This window comes from Blastomyces gilchristii (assembly GCF_000003855.2).
Source record: "Blastomyces gilchristii SLH14081 genomic scaffold supercont1.11, whole genome shotgun sequence".
Classification (NCBI taxonomy): domain Eukaryota; kingdom Fungi; phylum Ascomycota; class Eurotiomycetes; order Onygenales; family Ajellomycetaceae; genus Blastomyces; species Blastomyces gilchristii.
This window is the reverse complement of record NW_003101672.1, coordinates 875,597-896,746: the sequence shown is the minus strand read 5'-3', so window position 1 is coordinate 896,746 and position 21,150 is coordinate 875,597. Positions and strand designations below refer to the sequence as shown.

General features: G+C 37.0%; 4 protein-coding genes across 4 annotated transcripts; 1 reads left to right on the top strand and 3 right to left on the bottom strand.

Annotated features, from left to right (window-relative positions):
• Nucleotides 1-195: 195 nt before the first annotated feature.
• BDBG_05461 (polyadenylation factor subunit CstF64) lies at nucleotides 196-2,448 on the bottom strand. Its single transcript, XM_002623907.2, has 3 exons — nucleotides 2,410-2,448; nucleotides 1,774-2,344; nucleotides 196-1,702 (listed from the first exon to the last, which is right to left on the bottom strand). Exons 2-3 carry the CDS (start codon nucleotides 1,823-1,825, stop codon nucleotides 834-836), a joined length of 921 nt encoding a protein of 306 aa, XP_002623953.1. The 5' UTR covers nucleotides 1,826-2,344; nucleotides 2,410-2,448; the 3' UTR covers nucleotides 196-833.
• On the top strand, nucleotides 2,054-4,066 carry BDBG_05460 (prohibitin-2). Its single transcript, XM_002623906.2, has 4 exons — nucleotides 2,054-2,354; nucleotides 2,430-2,498; nucleotides 2,562-2,917; nucleotides 3,009-4,066. The coding sequence occupies exons 1-4, from the start codon at nucleotides 2,174-2,176 to the stop codon at nucleotides 3,333-3,335; spliced, it is 933 nt and encodes a 310-aa protein (XP_002623952.1). The 5' UTR covers nucleotides 2,054-2,173; the 3' UTR covers nucleotides 3,336-4,066.
• On the bottom strand, nucleotides 3,979-6,647 carry BDBG_05459 (uncharacterized protein). Its single transcript, XM_002623905.2, has 2 exons — nucleotides 5,345-6,647; nucleotides 3,979-5,248 (listed from the first exon to the last, which is right to left on the bottom strand). Exons 1-2 carry the CDS (start codon nucleotides 5,471-5,473, stop codon nucleotides 4,436-4,438), a joined length of 942 nt encoding a protein of 313 aa, XP_002623951.1. The 5' UTR covers nucleotides 5,474-6,647; the 3' UTR covers nucleotides 3,979-4,435.
• Nucleotides 6,648-9,563: 2,916 nt separating this feature from the next.
• Nucleotides 9,564-10,018, bottom strand: BDBG_05458 (uncharacterized protein; the record flags this gene model as incomplete). Its single annotated transcript, XM_031722165.1, has 2 exons — nucleotides 9,871-10,018; nucleotides 9,564-9,792 (listed from the first exon to the last, which is right to left on the bottom strand). The coding sequence occupies exons 1-2, from the start codon at nucleotides 10,008-10,010 to the stop codon at nucleotides 9,564-9,566; spliced, it is 369 nt and encodes a 122-aa protein (XP_031578984.1). The 5' UTR covers nucleotides 10,011-10,018.
• Between the last annotated feature and the right edge of the window lie 11,132 nt (nucleotides 10,019-21,150).

The window sequence follows — 21,150 nt, the reverse complement described above, 5'->3', positions numbered from 1 at the left end:
CCCGAGACCAGCAAAACAAGTCAAGAAATTTTGGCCCATAGTTAACGAATATAGACTAAAGGGCACGTTTTGGATGAAAAGAGACAATTAGTCGAATAGCGCAACAACGCCGTCGAACTCAACAGGAATGTCCCAATGATAATGCATAAAATTGTGTAACAATCAAGGGGAAGTTCAAATGTCAAATTAACTTTCCCTAGAAGCGCGATCCTCCTGCAAAGGCATGGAATGTTTAAAAGGGGATGAGAGCTTGTTCGTAAGCTTGCTATTTGTTATAGGAAGGGAAATTCAGGGTTGCATCAAAGATAGATAGGGACATAATACGCAGTAGTTGACTTCAGTTATATCCACTGGCCATTGGAGGACACGAGTTGGATTCATGCGGAGTGGAATCTGGACGTCGACTGCAGAAATCAATCTTGGCGATACTTTGGTTGCGACAGAATTTTAGCGCCTGCCGCGCGCCTATCAATTACAAGCATCACGGAACATGTATACGCCAACTACACTCCTACGTTCCACAAATGTGACTCGATAGGCGTATGTTCACAAAGAGGTCATTTACAAAAACGTGCGGAAGTAATTTCTTGCTATCAAATTTGTATAAAATGACAGAACGCCGTTTAGAGAAAAGTGTATCTTGCCCTAATTTTGCCCTTATGACCAGTACCAGTAACAGCATAGCAAAAGAAAAACGTGCAAAGTCATAAAAATAAATATTAAAAGTACCACCGCCATTGCGCCAAATCCCCGTATCATCCACTATAAGCATAAGTTTTCAGCTTGACGAGACACTGTAAACAGGTATGCGATGCATGGAACACAATCCATAACTATCGCATCCCTCCTTGCATTAACTGCTGCCTCAGTAACATTATCTGGCTACGCTCCGTTGGTGGCAGCGCATCTATCGCAGATTGTGGCATGCTCAATACCTGTTGTAGCAGCTCGTCATGGCTAGGGATCTGTGATGGGGCGGGCTGTTGCTGTGGTAGGGGTTGAGATTGAGGAGGCATTTGAGGTGGCGCGAAAGGAGTATGTTGTACAGGGGGCGTAGATATTTGACCAGGGATCGGTGGATATGGTTGGAACTGTTGAGGCATCTGAGGTGTCGCTTGTGGCGGAGGCTGTTGAGGCTGTGACGCTTGCTCAACGACAGAGCCAAGGACGCTGTAATCAACAAGATTCATGAGTAACAGCGCTTGGAATATGGCATAGGCAAGATGGGGGGCTTGTCTCAATAGCTCCGTTGCGCGAGCTGGGTCTGCCATCACCAGTGACTTCATCTGCGTAATAACGTCGAGAAGTTGAGGAGCGGGGAGGGAAGCGAGAGTTTGTGATATCGCGTTAGGGCAAGTGAGGTTTGGCGGAAGTTCTGTTCCTGGAGGTAATGGTGGCAGTACAGGTGCCTGCGACTGGTCTTGTCCCTGCATCCCCTGCATCATACCCATCTGAGATTGTTGGGGGTAGTCAGGCGGTACGGAGTCTTTCTCATTGTTATGTGGCCAATCCACTCTTATCTTGCGACCCATAATTTCATAATCATTCAGATTTCGTACGGCAGAAGCAGCAGCGTCTGCGTCCGCAAAGTCGGCAAATCCATATCCCTTTGGTTTTCCGGTTTCGGGGTTTATCATCAACCGGAATTTCGTAACAGTGCCCGCGGAGCTGAGAATGTCTTTCACCTGCTCTTCCGTAAGATCTGCAACGATTGTAAGCCAAGCTACCACTATAATACTATGTGTGCAATGGGCTAAATAAAAAGTGACTTACTGTAGGGGATATTCCCAAGGAAAACGCTTTTACCGAAGCGCTCTGGAGGCATTTCCAAAGTCGCACCCCTTTAGGCGCTTGCTTAAAGGGCCGTAGCAGCAAAAGTCAACGATATAATTCTCCGCGACAGTAGTGAATACCAGCTCTGAATACTCAGTTCGGTTGACGGTGTTTTAGTCGTGTGCTGTAAAATACAAGGCCCATCGAAAGCTGGAACGTACTGCGATTGAGGCGTCGTAGAACCATTGGGAAACCCAATCTCACACCTTCCCTAATAAAGTTTAGCGGCATTAAACCCGAACTTTTGATCTCAATCCGCGAGACCAGCTTTCGATGTCAGTCAGTCAACCAGTCCGAACCAGCTGGAATTCCTTTTCCAATTCTTCTTTTTGGCATCATCATGGCTGGAGATCCTCGTGAGACGTGGGCTAGGTTGCAGCAGTCCCTGCAGCAGCAGCGGGCAAAAGGCGGATTTGGTGGAGGCTTTCCGGGTGGCAGCCCCAAGAAAGCTTTCGGATCAGCTGGAGCATTGATTGCGGTTGGATTGGGAGCATATGTTTTCATGAATTCCCTGTTCAACGGTAAGTCATCAGATTTGCTCTTTGCAAATACAGAGAAAAATCAAGTTTAACTAACCCTATTCTCCGTTTTCCTAGTTGACGGTGGTCATCGAGCAATCAAGTACACGAGAATAAGCGGCGTGAAGAAGGAAATCTACAATGAAGGTGGGTTTTGATTCATCCAATTTTGTACCTAGGAGTTTCTCTCTAAAACTTATTTGAATAAAGGAACCCATCTCCGGATCCCATGGTTCGAAACTCCTATCATCTACGACGTTCGCGCGAAGCCAAGAAATGTTGCCTCCCTCACAGGAACCAAGGACTTACAGATGGTGAACATCACCTGCCGTGTCCTTTCCCGCCCAAGAGTCGAGGCTTTACCGCAGATATATCGTACTTTAGGAACCGATTTTGATGAAAGGGTTCTTCCATCCATCGTCAATGAGGTTCTGAAGGCTGTGGTGGCTCAATTCAACGCCAGTCAACTTATCACTCAGCGAGAGAACGTCGCTCGTCTTGTCCGTGATAACCTATCTAGACGTGCTGCTCGTTTCAACATCGTTCTTGATGATGTTTCCCTAACGGTATGAAAGAGAAATGTTTCCTCCTGCGGCTTCGTGTCGTTTCTGTTTGGCTTTTCATCAATAACTAACTATATTATTTCCTCAACAACAGCATCTTGCATTCTCACCCGAATTCACTGCAGCTGTTGAAGCCAAACAAGTTGCTCAACAGGAAGCCCAGCGAGCCGCGTTCGTCGTCGACAAAGCCCGTCAAGAAAAGCAAGCAACCGTTGTGCGAGCACAGGGTGAGGCCCGTTCTGCCCAGTTGATTGGAGACGCCATCAAAAAGAGCAAGAGTTACATCGAGCTGCGGAAACTTGAAAACGCGCGGAATATTGCTACGATCCTGCAGGAAGCTGGTGGAAAGAACAAGCTCTACTTGGATTCAGAGGGCTTGGGACTTAACGTCAATGTTAAACCCGACACCTCTGATAGTTAGAGCTTTGGGGAGCCATTGAGAGGAGGGCAGGGGCTACAACAGTGCCTTTATTGTTGATAAAGAGGGGTGTGGGACCGGTTTCTAGCATTATCGGAAATAATCTTGTTTTTGAATTTGGAGTGTGGTGGTGTGAGATGAAGATTGTCCATTCCTAATCTCAGCAATTCTTCTGTCCGCCACCTTCCGTCCGAAAGCTCCAAAACATCGAATGTATCCGAAGGGGAGTTGGTCATGTATAAATATCATAGCTAGCCGCTATTCTTTTTTCTCTTTGTTGCCATTACTGTTTAAACTGTTACTATTACTGGAAAGTGAATCGAAAAAATACAAGCATCTCCTATATCAAAATAATCTTACCTTTATAGTTCGTTGCGCACTTTATCGAATATCCCATTATTTGCCAACAAGACCTATGTCCGTTCATTCACAACTACTACTATCTCAGCGAGAGGGTGTTAATTCACACAAAACACAAAATGGCCTAGTACGTCGTATGTTTGTTCTTCCAATACCTGATTAAAACTGTGTGCAGAGCTTGAGACATTCCCTGCGTCGAAATTTGGAATAACTTTCCCCAGCACACTCAGGCTATCATCAGGGTGGTATATATGAATATTCGAGTGAACATGAATTACCAACTAGGGCGTAAAAAATTTAAATGTATTGAATATTCCATTACGTTCATCTATCGTTAAATAGGTCATTCATTGCATTGGTAAACTATCATTTCTGAGCGAATACATGATCGTCATCAACCACGAGAAGTGAAGTGAAGTCTCTAAAACCTAGACATACTACTCCGTCTTCATTCTCTTCCTTCTCTTTTCTCTCTGAAAATGAAAATGGCATAGCAAATCGCAAAAATAAGACGGGAGCACGAAACAAAAAAACAGAAAATGGTGTGGGAAAGGGGTTTGCATTCAAAGGGAAAGGGAATTAACAATGTAGACAGAGCACAGTTCCATGACAATCCATCTTCACGAATTGCCCCTTTGCAGTAATGTAAAAAGTATCCGAAGAATCGGTGGAAACAATCAGTAGTCCACGAGCACATTCTGGCAGGAGGAGCAACAAATCAGATGGGCCATTGGCTAAACTATTTACAAAATTGCCAAGTCAATTGTAGCGGCCCTCGGGGTAACCTCTATGATTGCCGGGCCAGCAATGATGATATTGTCAGCAATAGATCCCCGAGCCTCGGAGTTGGTGAGGAAAACGTATGACTGCCCGCTGACCACCGACGGAATGGCGACAGCAAAGAGTAGGTCAACAGGCTCAACCAGAACACTGACGATATCGAGGCCACTAACGAAAGTGAGGAAGAGTGAACCTCCGCCGATATTAACATTCCTTCCGACACGGAAGTGGGCGCGAGAGGAAATAGCGTGGGGCCCGGGCTGGGTTGGAATCAACGTTGGGAATGCCCGGAATGGAAGGGAGGCATTCTGCTGAGGGCACGATACGATAAAAGAAGCAGCCAAAGAAAAGATAGCATTGGTATCAATTGGCGTGCCGGTAACCTTGGCTGAGGAGATCAGGTTGAGACTGTTACGGAGGACGGATTGGTGGAGGCCTTCCGAGACTAGAATAGCACCTGCTTGTGTAAGAATATCCTTATTCGTGATAACCCTCGCACCGCCCAAATAAGCGGAGGTACCAATGCCTTCCAGGATAGATGCCAGTGCAAGGAAGCTGTGAATATCGGTGTACGGGAAATTATATTCACAGGCTGAAACGGGGACAACTCCTGCAGCTCTGAGAGCTTGTGTAAGGAACACTACATGATTCTCCTCATCCTGAGCAATAAATCCCAGCTGCTGGAACAGTCTGGCATCAAACCCAGCCTGACGGAAATGGTTCTCCGTGAATCGAGAGAGTGCGCCCTTGTAGAAAACATTCTCAAGATGCTCGAGCTATACAAAAAAAAAAAAAAAAAAAAAAAAAAAACCCCACAATTAGCTATGGGGCATCATTCTAGGGAACTAAAATGAAGTGTGATGGCCACTTACAGTCAGGGCAAATTGAAGGATATCCACATCCGTAAATCCCCGTTCTACCTGGGGCGCTTTCAAAGGCGCACTAAAGACACCTGAAAGACCGAGAACTCCAATAAACGCGCTGCGTAGAAAGGACTTCATAGTTCGATTTTGTTAGACCAAAAAAGGAATGACAGAATAAAATATTAAAGGCGCATAAAAATAAAATACTAAAAATCGGGAATATGACGGCAAGAAATTGAACGAGTGGTGACCAACACACCAAAAGATAGAATATCAGAAAAAATGAGAGTGGGAATAGAGACAACTTCAAAGCTTGCGGATGATACTTAGACAAAAAGTGGAGATAGATCTTGGGGGAAAATGGCCCCTTTTTACATTGCCAGTCATAACACCCAAGCTCAATTCGATTGACTAGCTTCCATCCTCACTATTTCTAAAGGCAGCGAGTAGGGGCGCTGCGATGCGTTCCTTTGCAGAATCAGACTCCTTGAGACGCTTTCTAAGTGGATATATAGTCGCTTTGAGGCACATGAGACGTTAAATGTAGTGTCAAATAAGGTAAATGCCCTGAGTGTGGCACGCGGACAGGGACAGGTATCTCTTTGTGGCGCAGTGAAGCTTCGTTCAGACACAGACCTAAACCAGTTGCCAGATTAGGATTCAAAATCATCAGACCATTTTCAGATATGAAGGCATCTCATCCGCATTTGTTATGGCGTGTAGAAGTTGGAAGTTTTAAATAGCTTGGTTAGGAAATTTGTCAGAAAAGCTGTAGATATGAGACGTTTGCTCCCATCTTCAAGCAAGAAGTAAGAATGTGTAATCATCGAAAGAGGAGAAAGCAACGCGCATCACCCTCGTATTCGAATTAAAAGTCATATTGTCAATAGCAGCTTCAGACATTTGCGGGCTGCGTGGGGCATTACCCCTGGTGAAGCTGTGTTCTCCTCTCTCATTCATAGCAAAGATTCTAATCTGCAGGAGCACTGCTGATTAATGTCCATTCTTGAATCTCTTCGGGCCTCCAGGCTAAACATCGATCAATGGGTGGGTTGCCTTTCCATCAAAAAAAAAAAAAAAAAAAAAGAAAAAAAAAAAGTAAGATCGGGATTCAAAGCCACGCGGGAACTCCGCTCAGGACAATATATTTGCGGTCGTCGCCTGTTTGACGCCAGTTTCAGGTTGGTAGTTTGTGACTGGGAATAAGCCACACACGCCACTCCTCTGTAGGGTGAAACCACGGATAAGCATCAATTCGAGCTACAAGCTTGAATTTCGCTTGTGATTGAGTATTCCTGCGCAATTATCACACTGTTGCAGGGTATTTAATATGTCAGGTCACGTGATCTGGCTTACTAATCCTTCCACCATATAACTTTCCACAAGCTAGCAACCTTTCAATCACACAAGCTTTACACCTTTCACAGGTTATGAGACCTGTTTTGTGCAAAATCACTGCCAATTCGGGATTTCTTGTCAATATAATCATTATTTGAACTACTGCTTCATTTGATACACTCATCAGGAGTTAAAATCATCTTATTCTATCAGTATTGATGTGTTTAAGATCTTGATAATTAATAATACTACTGCTCACTTAAAAAAGAGGCTTGTAAAAAATGTATCACATTTGCAAAAAAAAAGTAAGAAAAGAGAACAATATTGACAAGAATTCAATAAACAAATATCAAGATGACAGATTCAATACAATCTTACTCACATATATATTTATAATCTTGTGTTCTTTTCACTGAATCAGTTGCAGTTAATAATGATGATTTTTCACACTTATACTCTGTCAGTGAATATTCTTCTGAAGTCTTTGAAAGCTTCATTGATAAATGCTCTGAAACACTCTCTCAATTCAAAGCTGGTTTGAATACAGCTTCTGATATGATCAGGCCGGTCTCTCAATCTACTTAATAGCTTAATGCTGATTCTCTTGATAAGAATAATAAATACTCAGATATCTACTATTCAGATGAGATAATATTAAATTAACAGATAAAGTATCTTAAGATAACATTTAAGATAGAGAAGAAGAGATGTAGAGTTCTAGAACTCAGACTACAACTGAAAAAACTTCATTAACAGAGATTCTCTACAGATTAATTACAGAATATTAACAATTATTCTATTATTATCTTAACAGCTATAATAGCTACAATATATAATCTGAAGATTCTACTCAATACGGTCTGCAAAGCAGCTGCAGTAATTTCTTCAGTAATATCAGATTTATCAACTGCAGTCTGTAAAGAGACTACAGTAATTTCTGATTCATCAATTAATAATCTATTCATTAATGAGAAAATTTGACCTGAGTGTTTATTATTTCTTATACTTACTAATAATTAATGAATTAACTATGATATCTCTGTGAGAATATCTACTCTTTTAGTGCAGAATACACTGAACTTCTCAGAATTCACAGTTAAATCTGATAATTCTTCAACATTTATAAGAAATATTACTACAGTGAGAAAAGCTTCAGTAAGAGACAGTCTTAAAGACCTACTTACTGATTTCAAGATCACTGTACTTCTGATTCTGAAAAACCTCACACACATCAAAGCTTTCATGAAATGAAAGTATTATTACAAGGCCTGTGTTAAAGAGATCAACTGTTTAAAATATATATGTTGAAAAGAGAATATAAAGAAGATAGAGAAATAGAGAGATAAAAAATAATGTATATTATAACTGATTTTTCATTGCTACACATTTTTCAGTCATTTTTTATACCTGTACTTGATTTAAAGGCGAATTTTGTATATAGCATCGTGTATAGTTACTCTGATAAGTGAGAGTGTCAGATCATATAATCTGACTTACTAATTCTTTCATTATATAACTTTTCACAAGCTAGTAATCTTTCAATCACACAAGCTTTACATCTTTCACATAATATATCAGAGCAGAGTAGTAGAGAAAAGGCTTATAATAAGCTAATTATCACGTGATTATCATTTACAGACTATAGTTGTTAAGAATTACAGTTAACAATGTTTGAATATATTTAAATATTATTTTATTAATTACAGTATAGAGAATATCTATTATAACTAGACTAACTACTGAAATTATAAATTTCATATTTAATCTAATTTAATCTGATTTTATACCTTTTTTAATATAAGTTTCACAGAATTAAACATTAAAAAAACTTAAAAAGTGACTAGAAATTAAAACTTAGTATCTTTTATAATGATTAGTGAGGCGCTGAGCCTGCTGAGCACTGTTATTATTAATTTACTGTATATACTAGATCTGTTACAGCAGTAGTACTACTGCTTCAGAGATAATATACTCTCTTAATATTTTCATTAACTCAGTAATTCTTGCTAATAATATATCTTGAAATATTAGTAATCTTCATCAGTCTGTTCAGCAAGATAATAATCTTATTAACTTAAAGATTATTTATCACTGTTCTGTACCTTCTCTGTCTATGTTCTGTGATAATCTCAATTATTATTAAGAATTCAGAGAGAGATCTGACAGCTGAAGTAGAAATTCTTAAGTAGTTGATAATACTCATGTTCTGAATCATTGACAGATTCACTCTGCTCATTACAGCACTGATGTTAATGTTTCTTACTTCTACAGCATGAGTGATAACTTTCTCAGTGATGAACAGTTCAGGAGATGCAAGTGAGAATCACAGTAATTAGAAGAACTGACTGCAAAGCAGCTTCACATTGTCTTCACATTATCTATGAAAGATTTCTTCACAGTTCTTCACTCTCATTTTCTGTTGCTGCTGCTTGATGAGTGTCTGCAGTTCCTTTCTTGACTGTTTGAAGATGCTTTGGCGAGTTGCATGTATGACTCAACACCGGCAATATGAGTGGGAGACAAGAGTGTGCGGTCAGCCGGTCGCTCGGCTCCTCACAAGGTTGGAAAATCTCAGCGTAAGCGCGGCGAGGGGAGAAAGGGCCACAGAAAGTTGTGGCAATGGCTCCCTGAGAATGACGCACGGCTCCTGAGCATGATGGAGGAGCGCCGACCCTGGCCGGAGATAGAGAGGTGTTTTCCAGAAAGGACGGAATCGGCACTGCACCAGCGGGTGTCTACACTTCGGAAACATGAGAGGGGAGTGCGCACAGCCGAACCTGCCAGTGTCACAGTAGCATCTGCAGCCCCAGAGGATTGAGATGTATTGCTAATCCACATACATGAAAGTGATATCATGATTGATCATAAGGTGGCCTCTCCTAGCCATTCATTAACAGCCTTTGGTAGGCAGGTGAAGGTAGCCTTGATCAGCAGTGTCTTTATCTTTCTCCTCCTCGGGGGCAACCCACAGCTCGTCACAGGTATGTAACCGGAGAAGCCGAGCCACCTGCCCGTCGCACTGCCATGCGTTCCCCTCTTCTACTGTACGCAGCCACAGCCGAATGATATGGTTCCCCCATGGTGATCCGCATGCGACAGCTGTGGAAGGGACGCCACTGCTGCATGAGTTCTATTTTCAGACTTCGTCCTCGGATATTGTTGGCTGCTGCGCCGTACTTCAATGGATGGCTACTCACTGGGAAGTACTGCTCAACAAGTCTTTGCTTTTGGTCAAACTGCCCTGCTCAACTGCAGGAAATTTATGATGCGGTTTCCACTTACCTGCAACTTTGGCAGAAATTGACATGATTATTATTATGATGTTCATAACATTCATCAAGTGAAGATATGTGCCGCTTGTGTTGCCTTCTTGTCAAGTTTGACCGTCTAAAATTGGATTTGTCAAGTGTACAGCAAAGAAAGGAAATTTGATTCACTTCTCATAGTGCATCATGGGCGCATTGTGGCCCTTGTAATTTGATAATGATGTCAAACCTATGTGCAGTGGTCTTCACACTTCTACAATGAGGAATAGAATATACATAGCAAGTGAGAAAAGATGCCTCATATCATTTGTATAGAAGAGCAACAATGAAGTATCATTAGTCATTTATCAAAAACAAAGATGAGATGAAACAAGTATAATCAATACAGAAACATTCTGCTGCTAAAATGTAAATCACATCTTTGACAACACTCTATAGACTCTTAATCTCTATATGTATATGTGAAAATGTTCAGCTGAGGGTTGAAATTGTTATCTCTCTTGCTTAAATTCAAGCTCTCTTTTAGCATCTTGAGAACACTGCTGTTCTCAAGTGTAGAATTGATGTAAGTTCAAAACCTGAGTTGTAGTTTCATTTCCATGATTCATTTTTGTGTGAAGAATACAGTGGTACATCGTCAATAGAGGGATCGGATATCTTGCACTTGAGACTTCTCATGATCTCAGTTGAATATACTGGTGCTGCTTGTAATAACTACATGCAAGTGTGTCAGAAAACTTTAGTTTAGCTATTCTCTTTCTCACAAAACTGATAGAGTTCATAAATGCAGTCACACTGATCATTCAAAAGTTATGATAATTTTTACAGTACTGTAACTACACTACTAAATTCATTGCCCTGCATTTTGCACAAGGCAACCGGCCGTACCACATTCTTCTGATTCTAGTACTGGCTAAAGATCGAAATCATTCTCTACTCTTACTTATTGATTGAGAATCAAACCTGAAGATGATCTGATCTCTGAATGTGAGAAGTTGATTCATGTTACAGAATGAGAATTAACTTTACCAGGGTGAATAGCAGCAGTATACTAGATCATATTGAAACTGAATCTTGAAGAAGAAGAGAAAGAAGCTATCTAAGCTAGAGATGAGTGAGTGAATATGAGATGGCAAGGCTTGTATGAGTCATCTGATCATGCTCTATACTCTAAGATTTTTATATTCTGTCTTCTCATCTTCACCGCGGGTTCTTCCTTCTGTGATTAAAAATACATACATATGTTATACATTAATATTTGTGATTCATTGCTAGCAGAACAAGTCTGGGAATTTCTTACTAGCAGAATGAGCTCTGTTCTAGTCATAGTTAGCAGAATAAGCCCTGCTCTGAGATTTCTAGTGAGATATACTCTGCTCTAGAGATTACAGTAGCAGGGACTTTCAGCTCTACTATATATTAGAATTATATACTAGTGAGATGAACTCTGTTCTAGATTCAGTACTGATTGTTATATTAGATTACTGTATTGATATTATTGTAATCTATGATATTAAACTTGAAATAAGAGAAGCATATCTACTTGATTAATTATTTCAGCTGATATATTAGAAATGATGTTACTGAGTGAAGAAGACTGTAGCTAGTATAAGTAGTATTTATAGAAGATCTCTATATATGATTAAGTATTAATAAGATAAGTGAGATTCATTCACTCATTAAACTGAGATTCTTTTCTAAGTTAATATATGAGAAACTTGACTTTATTTTCTCTTATAAGTTTCACATCTAGAATCTTATCAATATCATAGTCTTTATCTATATTATCTATCTCTGAGTGAATAATCTCTGAGAATGTATAATTATTGTTGATTTCTATGACTCTGTAAGATTCTAGAAGAAAGATATGAAAAACATTATATATATAATATGATAAGAATAGTGATAGCTTATAGACTTAAATATCAATGCATTTTTATACTGTGAAGAGTTCTAGAAACTTATAATTCAGCTTCTTATTAAAATATCTTATTTTTATATTTTTATCATTGAGAAAGACTAGATCTTCTTCTTTGAATTCTTGAGAATTATCATAGATATAGTGAGTCATGAGATCTTGAATATGTAGTAGATAGAAGTAAGCCTCTTCTTAAGCTTCTCTGATTAGTACTGTATGATGTTCAGTGCCTGAGTGATTCAGTTCTGAGACTGAGAAGTCAGATATAGTCAGCAGTGATGAATAATATTCTAGATTTATAAAAAAGAGTGTGATATCTAGTACTGAATAAACTGAATTACTGTATATAAACTCTGCAAGAGCTAGAAGATTCACTCAGTTGATTTGAAGATAGTCTATATAAAGATGAATATAGATTTCTAACTCTCAGTTCTATCTTTCTATTTATTCATCAGTCTATAAATAATATACTGTTGAAAGTCTGTGATCTGTGCTCAGAATTTGTGAGAGAATTTGTTAAAATTCTGAGATAAATAGATAATCTCTGTCTGAGATGAGAATAGCAGACATGTCATGTAGATAAACTATATTATTAATGAAAAGATGAGCAAGTATCTCTGAAGTAATATTGATAACTGTAGATATGTAGTATAACCTCTTTGATTATTTGTAGATAATAACTAGAATAATATCAAAGATGACTTCTGTTACTGCACAGAGTGATTTAGAAAGACTAATAATGAAGTTAAGTATGACTGTATATCAGTTAACATTTGAAATAAGAACTGATGTTAGCTCACTGTATATACAGTGTAATATAGGTTTTACATGTTTACATGTCTTATATCTCTTATAATATTCATCAATTTCTTAATATATGTGAGATTAATAGAATCAGCATTGAATTAGACTATATATTCAATGAGAATCAGAGTGACTGATAGTGAAAGTATTATGAAAGTGTTCTAGAAGAAGTTGCTTTATAAGAAGATATTCAGAGACTATAATGTGATTCTGATAGAAAAGCAGTTCATTTTCAATAGCTCAATTCTCTAGATAATTGTAATCAGTAAGAGAGATAAGAGATTCAAGATTCTCTGAGAGATACTGATATATAATATCTAGAAGCAGACTGAAAGTGAAGTCATCACTATAATACATATCTGTAGCTATTGACATAGCAGCTATTCTGACTTGATAAAGATAATCTTATAATCTGTTCAGAAAGTGATGAAAATTATTATTAAGCTTTATCAGCTTCTCTGACTTTGATCTGTAGTCTGAGCACTGACTAGAGACATCTGCTGAGTTTTTATAATCTTTCTTATACTTAATAATAATATCTAACTCACTCAGATACTATGCTCAGTGAACCTGACAATGACTGAGTACTTTGATTATTAGAAAGAAAAGAAGGTTGTTATAATCACTATAAATGACTGTTTTATAATGATTACTCTGTATAAAGTGACTTCAATGTCTGATTGACTCTATGATAGTCAGTATTTTCTGATTATATATGTCATAATTGTGTTCTGCATTTATCATTTTTCTGCTGTAGAATGTAACTGAGTGTAGATATTCATCTACTTCTTTCTGCATGAGAATTTCACTTATGATGTAGTCACTGATATTATAGAAGATTATAATTTCTAGTTCATTAGAGTAGAAGATGAGAAGAGAGATCTTGCAGCATACATCATCTGTAGTGTATGCCGATCACGTATTATACATGTAAAAAGGTAAATCTTGTCTTATTCTTCAAGATGGAGATGGGCGGACGCCTCTATATATATATATATACATGCTTGTTTGTTTATTGTGATTGACTTTTACAGAAGAAAGGAGCAGAAGCCTCAGAAAGAAAGAGACAGAAGTCTCAGAAAGAAAGAGATGAAAGTCTTAGAAAGAAAGAGACAGAAGTCTCAGAAAGAAAGAGATGAAAGTCTCAGAAAGAGATGAAAGTCTCAGAAAGAAAGAGACAGAAGTCTCAGAAAGTAGTAAGAGTGAACATCACAGTTTCTCTGTCTGAAAAGAAGTGAACATCTGAAAATGAGATGATGAGAAAAAAAGCTAAACCTAATAAGAAATGAGTTAGGCATTTTCCAGATGCAGGTTAATATCCTTCTTATATGAGAAGCAGATAAAGAAAGGAATTGAAACAATGAGATGATAATGACACAGTGATAAAGAGTCTGAGATAACAAGATAATAGATATTATAGAGAATCTTTGTCTTTCACAGATATCATACAGATACAATGAGATGATAATGAAACAATAACTATAAATGAGATAAAGAGTCTGAAATAACAAGATGATAGAAGTCATAAGAATGAATAAATAGATGAAAGATGAAGAACTGTAAAATGCAGAGTGAATATAAGTGAAAGAGAACAAGAGAATTGAAAATGATAAAGAGACAGATCTTCTGTCAGAAGACTGAGAGTGATGTAAGTGAATAATTTATAAGTATATAATACAATCAGTCATCTCTCTTTTCTTATTTTTCTTTTCTCTTTCTTATTATCTTTTCATTATCATTTTCATTATCATAAAAATTTTTTGTTGAAATCTAGAGAACTTGCAGCAATGAGTTCAAGAAAGATATTCAGAATATCAGATATAAGAGAAGTGATTGATCAGATTGATCATCTCAACAGAAGTAATATAAGAAGAGTGTTGAAAAAGTTATTTCAGTCATTGAGTCAGAAAGAGTATAATACTCTTCTTGAGACTGCAGAGAAGACAAATGAAATCAAAGAGTCAGAATCTCATTCTTTGATGTCTAAGATAGTTTCAAGAAGTAATGAGGAAAAGGCAGTTGCATCTCATCATCAGTTGACTAGGTTACATGGCCAGGAAGCTGTGAATAAGTCAGTGAAGAAATCTGAGAGCAGAAGCTCAAAAGATTCAGATATAACTGCAGAGAGATTTAAACAGAAGTTTATTATATCATTCACTGAGCTGAAGAAGTCATGATCTTCAAATATACATGAGTTCTCTGACAGAGATACAGATGCAGAGACAGTGACTAAAGATAAGATGAAGTCAGTAGCTCAGATGAAAGTGAAAGTGAAGTCAGTGATGAAAGATATTCATGAGAAGAAAGATAAAGAGAAACTGAAGCTGACTGAAGCAGATAAACAGCAATGAAGAGATAGTCAGAAGCAATGTAGTATATTAGAGAATAACATGTCAGAGAGAACAGAGTGAAAGAGAGTTGTTAAAGATAATCAGATATCTTGATCATGAGATGTGACTTGTATACATCATCTGTATCATGATGATAAAATCAATCTACACTTTCAGAAGAATGAGAAGCCAGCTCAGTTAAGTGTATCAATAATGCAGAATCTGACTGTAGAAGAACTTGTAAATGCCATATCAATCATTGAAAGACTCGCAGAACACAGTGAGAAAATGCTGTTTATAAATTGTGAATTTTTTGTTCTACTCAGTCAGCAGTTGATCAAGCAGCTGAGATGAATGCTCATGTAATAAAAGTTGCAGTGACAGATGATAAATGATGACTTAATTATCTCAAGAACAGTCAATCTCAAAGATTCAGTTAATCAGAATATCATTGTTCTTCAAACTCATGAGAAAGTAGCTCTCATGTCTTATCAGTCTTGTACAGTGAGTCACAGGTGATTTGAAGAGTGTGTGATTACTTCTTCAGATGATAATCAGACTCAGCAGAGATATAATGCTTATATTAACTGTCAGTGAGATAATAAGAATGCCTGCTGTTCTTTAAATTATCATAGCTGATACAGGTTTGGAAAAAATACTGATAATCTGCTATTTGAGAGAAGTGTGCTGAGATTTAAGAAGGCTGTGAGTGCAGACAGAGATGACACTATTGAAGATAGTGATATAGATGAAAATAATTTGATCTTTGTCTCTGCTGAGAAGATTCTCACTCTCTTGAAACAGAAGATCTTGAGTTCAGTCACTCTGAAACCTATCAAGCATATTCAAATTAGTGAGAGAGATGCTAGTTCAACTTCTGTCAGAGTGATTGAGAATATCAAGATAAGTAGCAGACAGCAGTCATTAATTTTATCTTTTAGAGATCAAACTATTAACTGTATGACACAGAATCTGAAGATGTTGAGACAGTCATCTAATCTTAATAAATATAATCTGAACACTGTGCAGACTGCTTGAAAGAAGTTAGACAAGATCAGAAAATTTACTAATGTGATCTCAGCTGCAGATGATATCATCAATAATAATTATTTCTTTAAACTGTCTAGTGAGACATACTTCAGTGATCTCATGAATAACAGTCTGTCAGTGAATGTTGCATTCTGAGATGCATGTCTTGCTAAACAGAAGACAAAGCTGCAACATGAGCTTGAGAATGATTGATGAGAGACTTGAAATGAATGTGATAGATAGAAGATCTCTGATTTTACTTTTCTTTGTTCTGTTTTCTTCTTTTTTCTTTTTCTTCTGCAGTCAGTAGTTAAAAATAGTGATAATGAATTTTCTTTTCTTTTCTTTTTTTCCTCTTTTTTCTTATTACTTCTACTCATAACATTCTCTTTCTTGCCTGTCTCTCTTAGGCTTGACATGATCACCCGCGAGGCCTCTTGACTATAAAGACTTTGACAAGATCTGAAGTATTCTCTGTGATCATATCAAGAAGTTTTCAGGTCAGATCTTCATATTCTCTTCACTTGATCTGAAGATATGTTCTTCTTCTCTCTGTGCATTTGCTGATAATCTTTTCAATTTCAAATTAAGACTGATTAGTTATAATGACTGACTCTGAGAGTGAATGTTTGAGATCTGCAGAATATAGAAGTGTTTTTTCCAAATGAATAATAGAAATAACAGAGTGCATGTATCACTTGAGAGAAAGTAGTAGATGAAAGACAATATCAGAGACTTTCATCACAATCTTAAACAGATCAGTCTGCAGAGATGAGATCTTTGAAGATTCTTAAACAGTATATTCTTTTTTATTCTTGCAGATCAGGTTAAGAAAGACAAAGTCATTTATCTTGATAACTGATTGAGTGTGAAAGCAGTTGAAGAATTCCATCATTTTGATCTTCACAAGAGTGTATAAATCTAGAATGTCTCATTATACAGTGTTACAAACTGTAATGAATTCAGCTGCATCTGCTGAGACTTCTTTATCTCTCAGTAGCAGTCATCTCAGCTTGACTTCTGTGAGCAATTCAAATGAGAAGACTACTACTGAGTGAGCAGCTACTGAGTTCAGAACTCTTTTCACCTGATTGAGTAGAGTTCTTCAAGATAATTCATACTTGTCTATGAGAAGTGCTTGCAAGGTGATTTCAACAGTGAGATTGATTTACTCACTCTGATCATTTGAATGAGAATTGTAGACAGTTATTATCCAGCTCTTGATTTTCATCTGTTGAAGAATACTCTTTTAAAATTATGATATGAATTTAAAATCTCTATCTGAAATAATGATCAGTGAGAGCTGTCAGCAGCAGACTACTTCTCTGTAGAACTCTTTCACTCATCACAGAGTATCTCATTTCTCTTACTCAGTGATCAGAATGACAGCTTTCAAGAATTTATCTGTGACTGTCAGTATTATGTCACAGTCATTGCTTATCAGCAATTCTGTAATGAAATTGATTGATAGAATCTTAAATAATTCTTTCAGAAATGAGATGAAGTGTGATTTCTCTCACTGAGAGTGATTTGACAGCTTAGACAGTTGATAATTAAGACAATATGAGATGCAATTGAGAATCTGTTTACAAGTATGAGATAAGAAGAAGAATCAGTGTACAATGTCTTCTGTTCAATGAAGACCTGAGTGTTCAGCAGTATCATGATATATGTGAATGAGATCTTCTGCTAAGATCTGTGTAATACAGAGACAGTTGTTGATAAAGAATAGAAGACTGTCTTAAAGTGTGAATAAATGATATTTTCTCTCTCACATCACTTTACAATAGATCTTTTTCAAGATTGAATCAGCTGATAGGTTCTTACACAATTAGTCTTTGATATCATTTGAAAGAGTGATGTCTACATTGAATACAGCAGTAATGAACTCATTCTTAATTTCATCAGCTTGCTGAGTGAGCACTTAGTATATTTTTTCTTAATCATCTTGAGAAATCTCTTCTGAATTGTCTGTGAGAGTGTGTAATCAGAAGAGAGTATTAACATTGTGATATAAAGTGTCTTTACAATAGCAGATTTTCATGCGCGGGATATACATGCTAAGAGTCAGGGCTTAATTCATCAATCAATTACTCTGATGATCTGTGACAGATGACTGAAGAGTGAATATAAGTGCAATGTAATCAGTCATAACAATGAATTCATCATTGAGATATTAAGAAAGCTTTTTCAGAGCTCACATCAATCTCAAGCACTCTAATTCAGTCATTCAATACTGTCTCTCTGCCAGGTTCAATTGTCATGATAGAAATAGAATGAGCCTCTCAATCTCATCAGTGCTCATCTGATACAGCGTGATCTCTATCCCACACTATTTGCTAGAATTCACATACACAATGAACAGTCACTTGAAGTCAGGGTATACTCTCATGAGAGCATTCATTAAGGCCTGTTTAACAGTATTGAAGAAAAGTTGAGCCTCTGTGAGTAGAACTTGAAATTGCAGAGATGCTTCAAACTCAATTAATTTGATTCTTACTGCATACAATGCTCTTTTCTGACCTGTTCAGAGGCTGTTGCATAGCATTCTGATTTTAAGTGTTTTCAGTGCTTCTATCTTATCTGCATAGAAGTTCACAAAGTTACAGTAGTAGTTGAAGAGGTCAACAATCTTCTCCAGCTCTCTGAGAATTATAGAGAAGACCAGATTTGTGATAGCAGCTATCTTCTTCTTCTGAGTGAATATTCTCAGTCAGCTAACATGATGGCTCAGTAAACACACAGAGAAATAGATGAAATGACATTTGAATAAGAATATCATCACTCTGAATATCTTGAGAGTGATGAATACTGCCTGTATGTGATGAAGATAATCATTTAGTAAACATAAGAAGATGATGATGTTATTGATATAGACTAAGATGAATCATCACAAGAATTGTGCCAGTATCTCTTTCATATATTGCTGAAAGAATCTGAGTGAGATTGTCAATCTTATTGTAGCAACTATAAAGCATTCAAGCTCTTGATGTGATGTGATGAAGATGGTTTTGAAGCAATCAGAATCTTCTATGAGCTGTTGAAAGAAGTCTTGACAGATATTCATTGATGAGAATACTATAAAATCACTTAACAACTGCAGAACATTCTGCTGTGTCAGTAAAGAATACACATTTGAAAGCAATCATAGATTGATCTTCTGCAAGTTCACAATCACACACAGTTTCTCTTTATATCAGATCACAAACATGGAGAAAGTGATAGAGTTCTTGATCTCAAGAGAAACTCTCTCAATTCTCTCATTTTGAACAAGCAGATTTAAGATTTAATCAGCTGCTTTCTGATTTCTTCATGAGAGAGAGTATGATTACTGCTTCAGTTCAGAAAAATTATCTTTATTAATGAACTGTAGCAGCATCTTCACATTGTTCAAAAATAATCTCAGATTGAGATTAAAAAGTTTGTGATATCAGTCAATGATCTTCTGAATTATCTTATAATCACTCACTACTCAGTGATCTGATATCTGTGCTTCAACTCACTTGATGAGAGTGTTTATCATGAGAATCTGAAGAGAATTGTCATAATCTTCTGTATCTGTCAATAGAAATAATTCTGTGTGTGAGATAGAAAACAGAGACAACTTCTTAATTAAATTATTATTGACAACATTAGCATCTGCAGAGTAGATAATGATTCTTTTTTACTTTTATAACAGAGAAGAGTTTCTACTCACACAGATAGTATCTCTGATGATCTTGGCATTTATAGCATATTTTTCATGAAATATAATACACTCATCATGAACATTGATGATGACTCTCACTAGTGATAATATATCATTTACTATAATCATATTACATCTGAGATACTGCATCAGGTGAAATTCACTCTTCAGATGAAAAAGAGTCTCATTGTTCATCTTTAGAGTGAGAGCTGTTGATATGAATAGGTTCAATTCATTTGTATTCAAATCAACTTCTCAAATACATATATATCAGTCATGTGACAGAGCAGTCAGCTGATATTGAAGAAAGAATAAGCTTATTATCACTGTATTAATAAGTGATATACCTGTATCTGTATCAATGCAAACTGAGAGATTGTCTCAGAAGATATCAATGAGAATAGTAAGAAAGATGTAGAATAAGTACTGCAGTTCACTAACATATTCTCAATCACTTATGAGAACATCATGCACTGTGATAGCATATATGTCAATGTTAAACATACTCAGATAATTATCTGAGAGAGCATCTATGAATGAGACAGATCTCTCAGCACCTGACTTATTATCTATTTTTTCAACTCACTATCAGAATCTAGACTGAGATCTAGTTATAATAGATTATCATTCTCTTCTTTATCACTCTTTCATTTAACTTAATTCACTAGATTCTCTTTTCTGAGACAGTGATTGATATAATGAGAGCCTCTGCACACATAGCACTCTGTCACAGATGCTGATGATTTGCCCTCTGCATATCTAATTAACAGTCTGCTCACTGTGAAGACACTTGCAGAAAGAGTCACTGCAGAATCTGCAGCAGACACAGATGACTTAATAGTTTTCATATATAATCTGATCAAGAAGGTCTGATAAGAGCAGCAGTCATTATTTTAATCAAATCATCTGAAGTCTTATATATATTCAGTGAATTGAGTTCTTTGATCAGTTCAAGCATATCAGACAGCTGATTCATTGTCTCTAATTCTTCTTCAGAAGTCATTCAAACACTTGATGAGAATAAGAGATGTAATCAGAGATAGGTTTAACTTCAACTCTTTTCATAGAAGTCTCTTCATCATTACAGAGTCAAAGATTGAGATGACTCATAGCAAGTTAATCTTCTGCAAGATATACAGTGTCAATGACAGCTTATTCAACTTCTCAAAGAAGAAACACAGTTCTTAAGCTTTTACTCAGACTTTCTTCTCAGATAGCTGAAATTCTCACCTCAGCTTGTCAATTGTAATGAGAAGAAAAGTGCTCATATTCTTTCTCATTTCTGTAGACAGGCTGTTATGTCATTTTAACATCTATTTCTTCAAGTATAATGAAAAGACTCAGAGTACTGCATCTTCTTTCTTCTATATAATAATAAACTCTAGATGACTGATGAATGCTATTACATCTGCTTCTGCTGAATTGAACAGTATAACATTGCT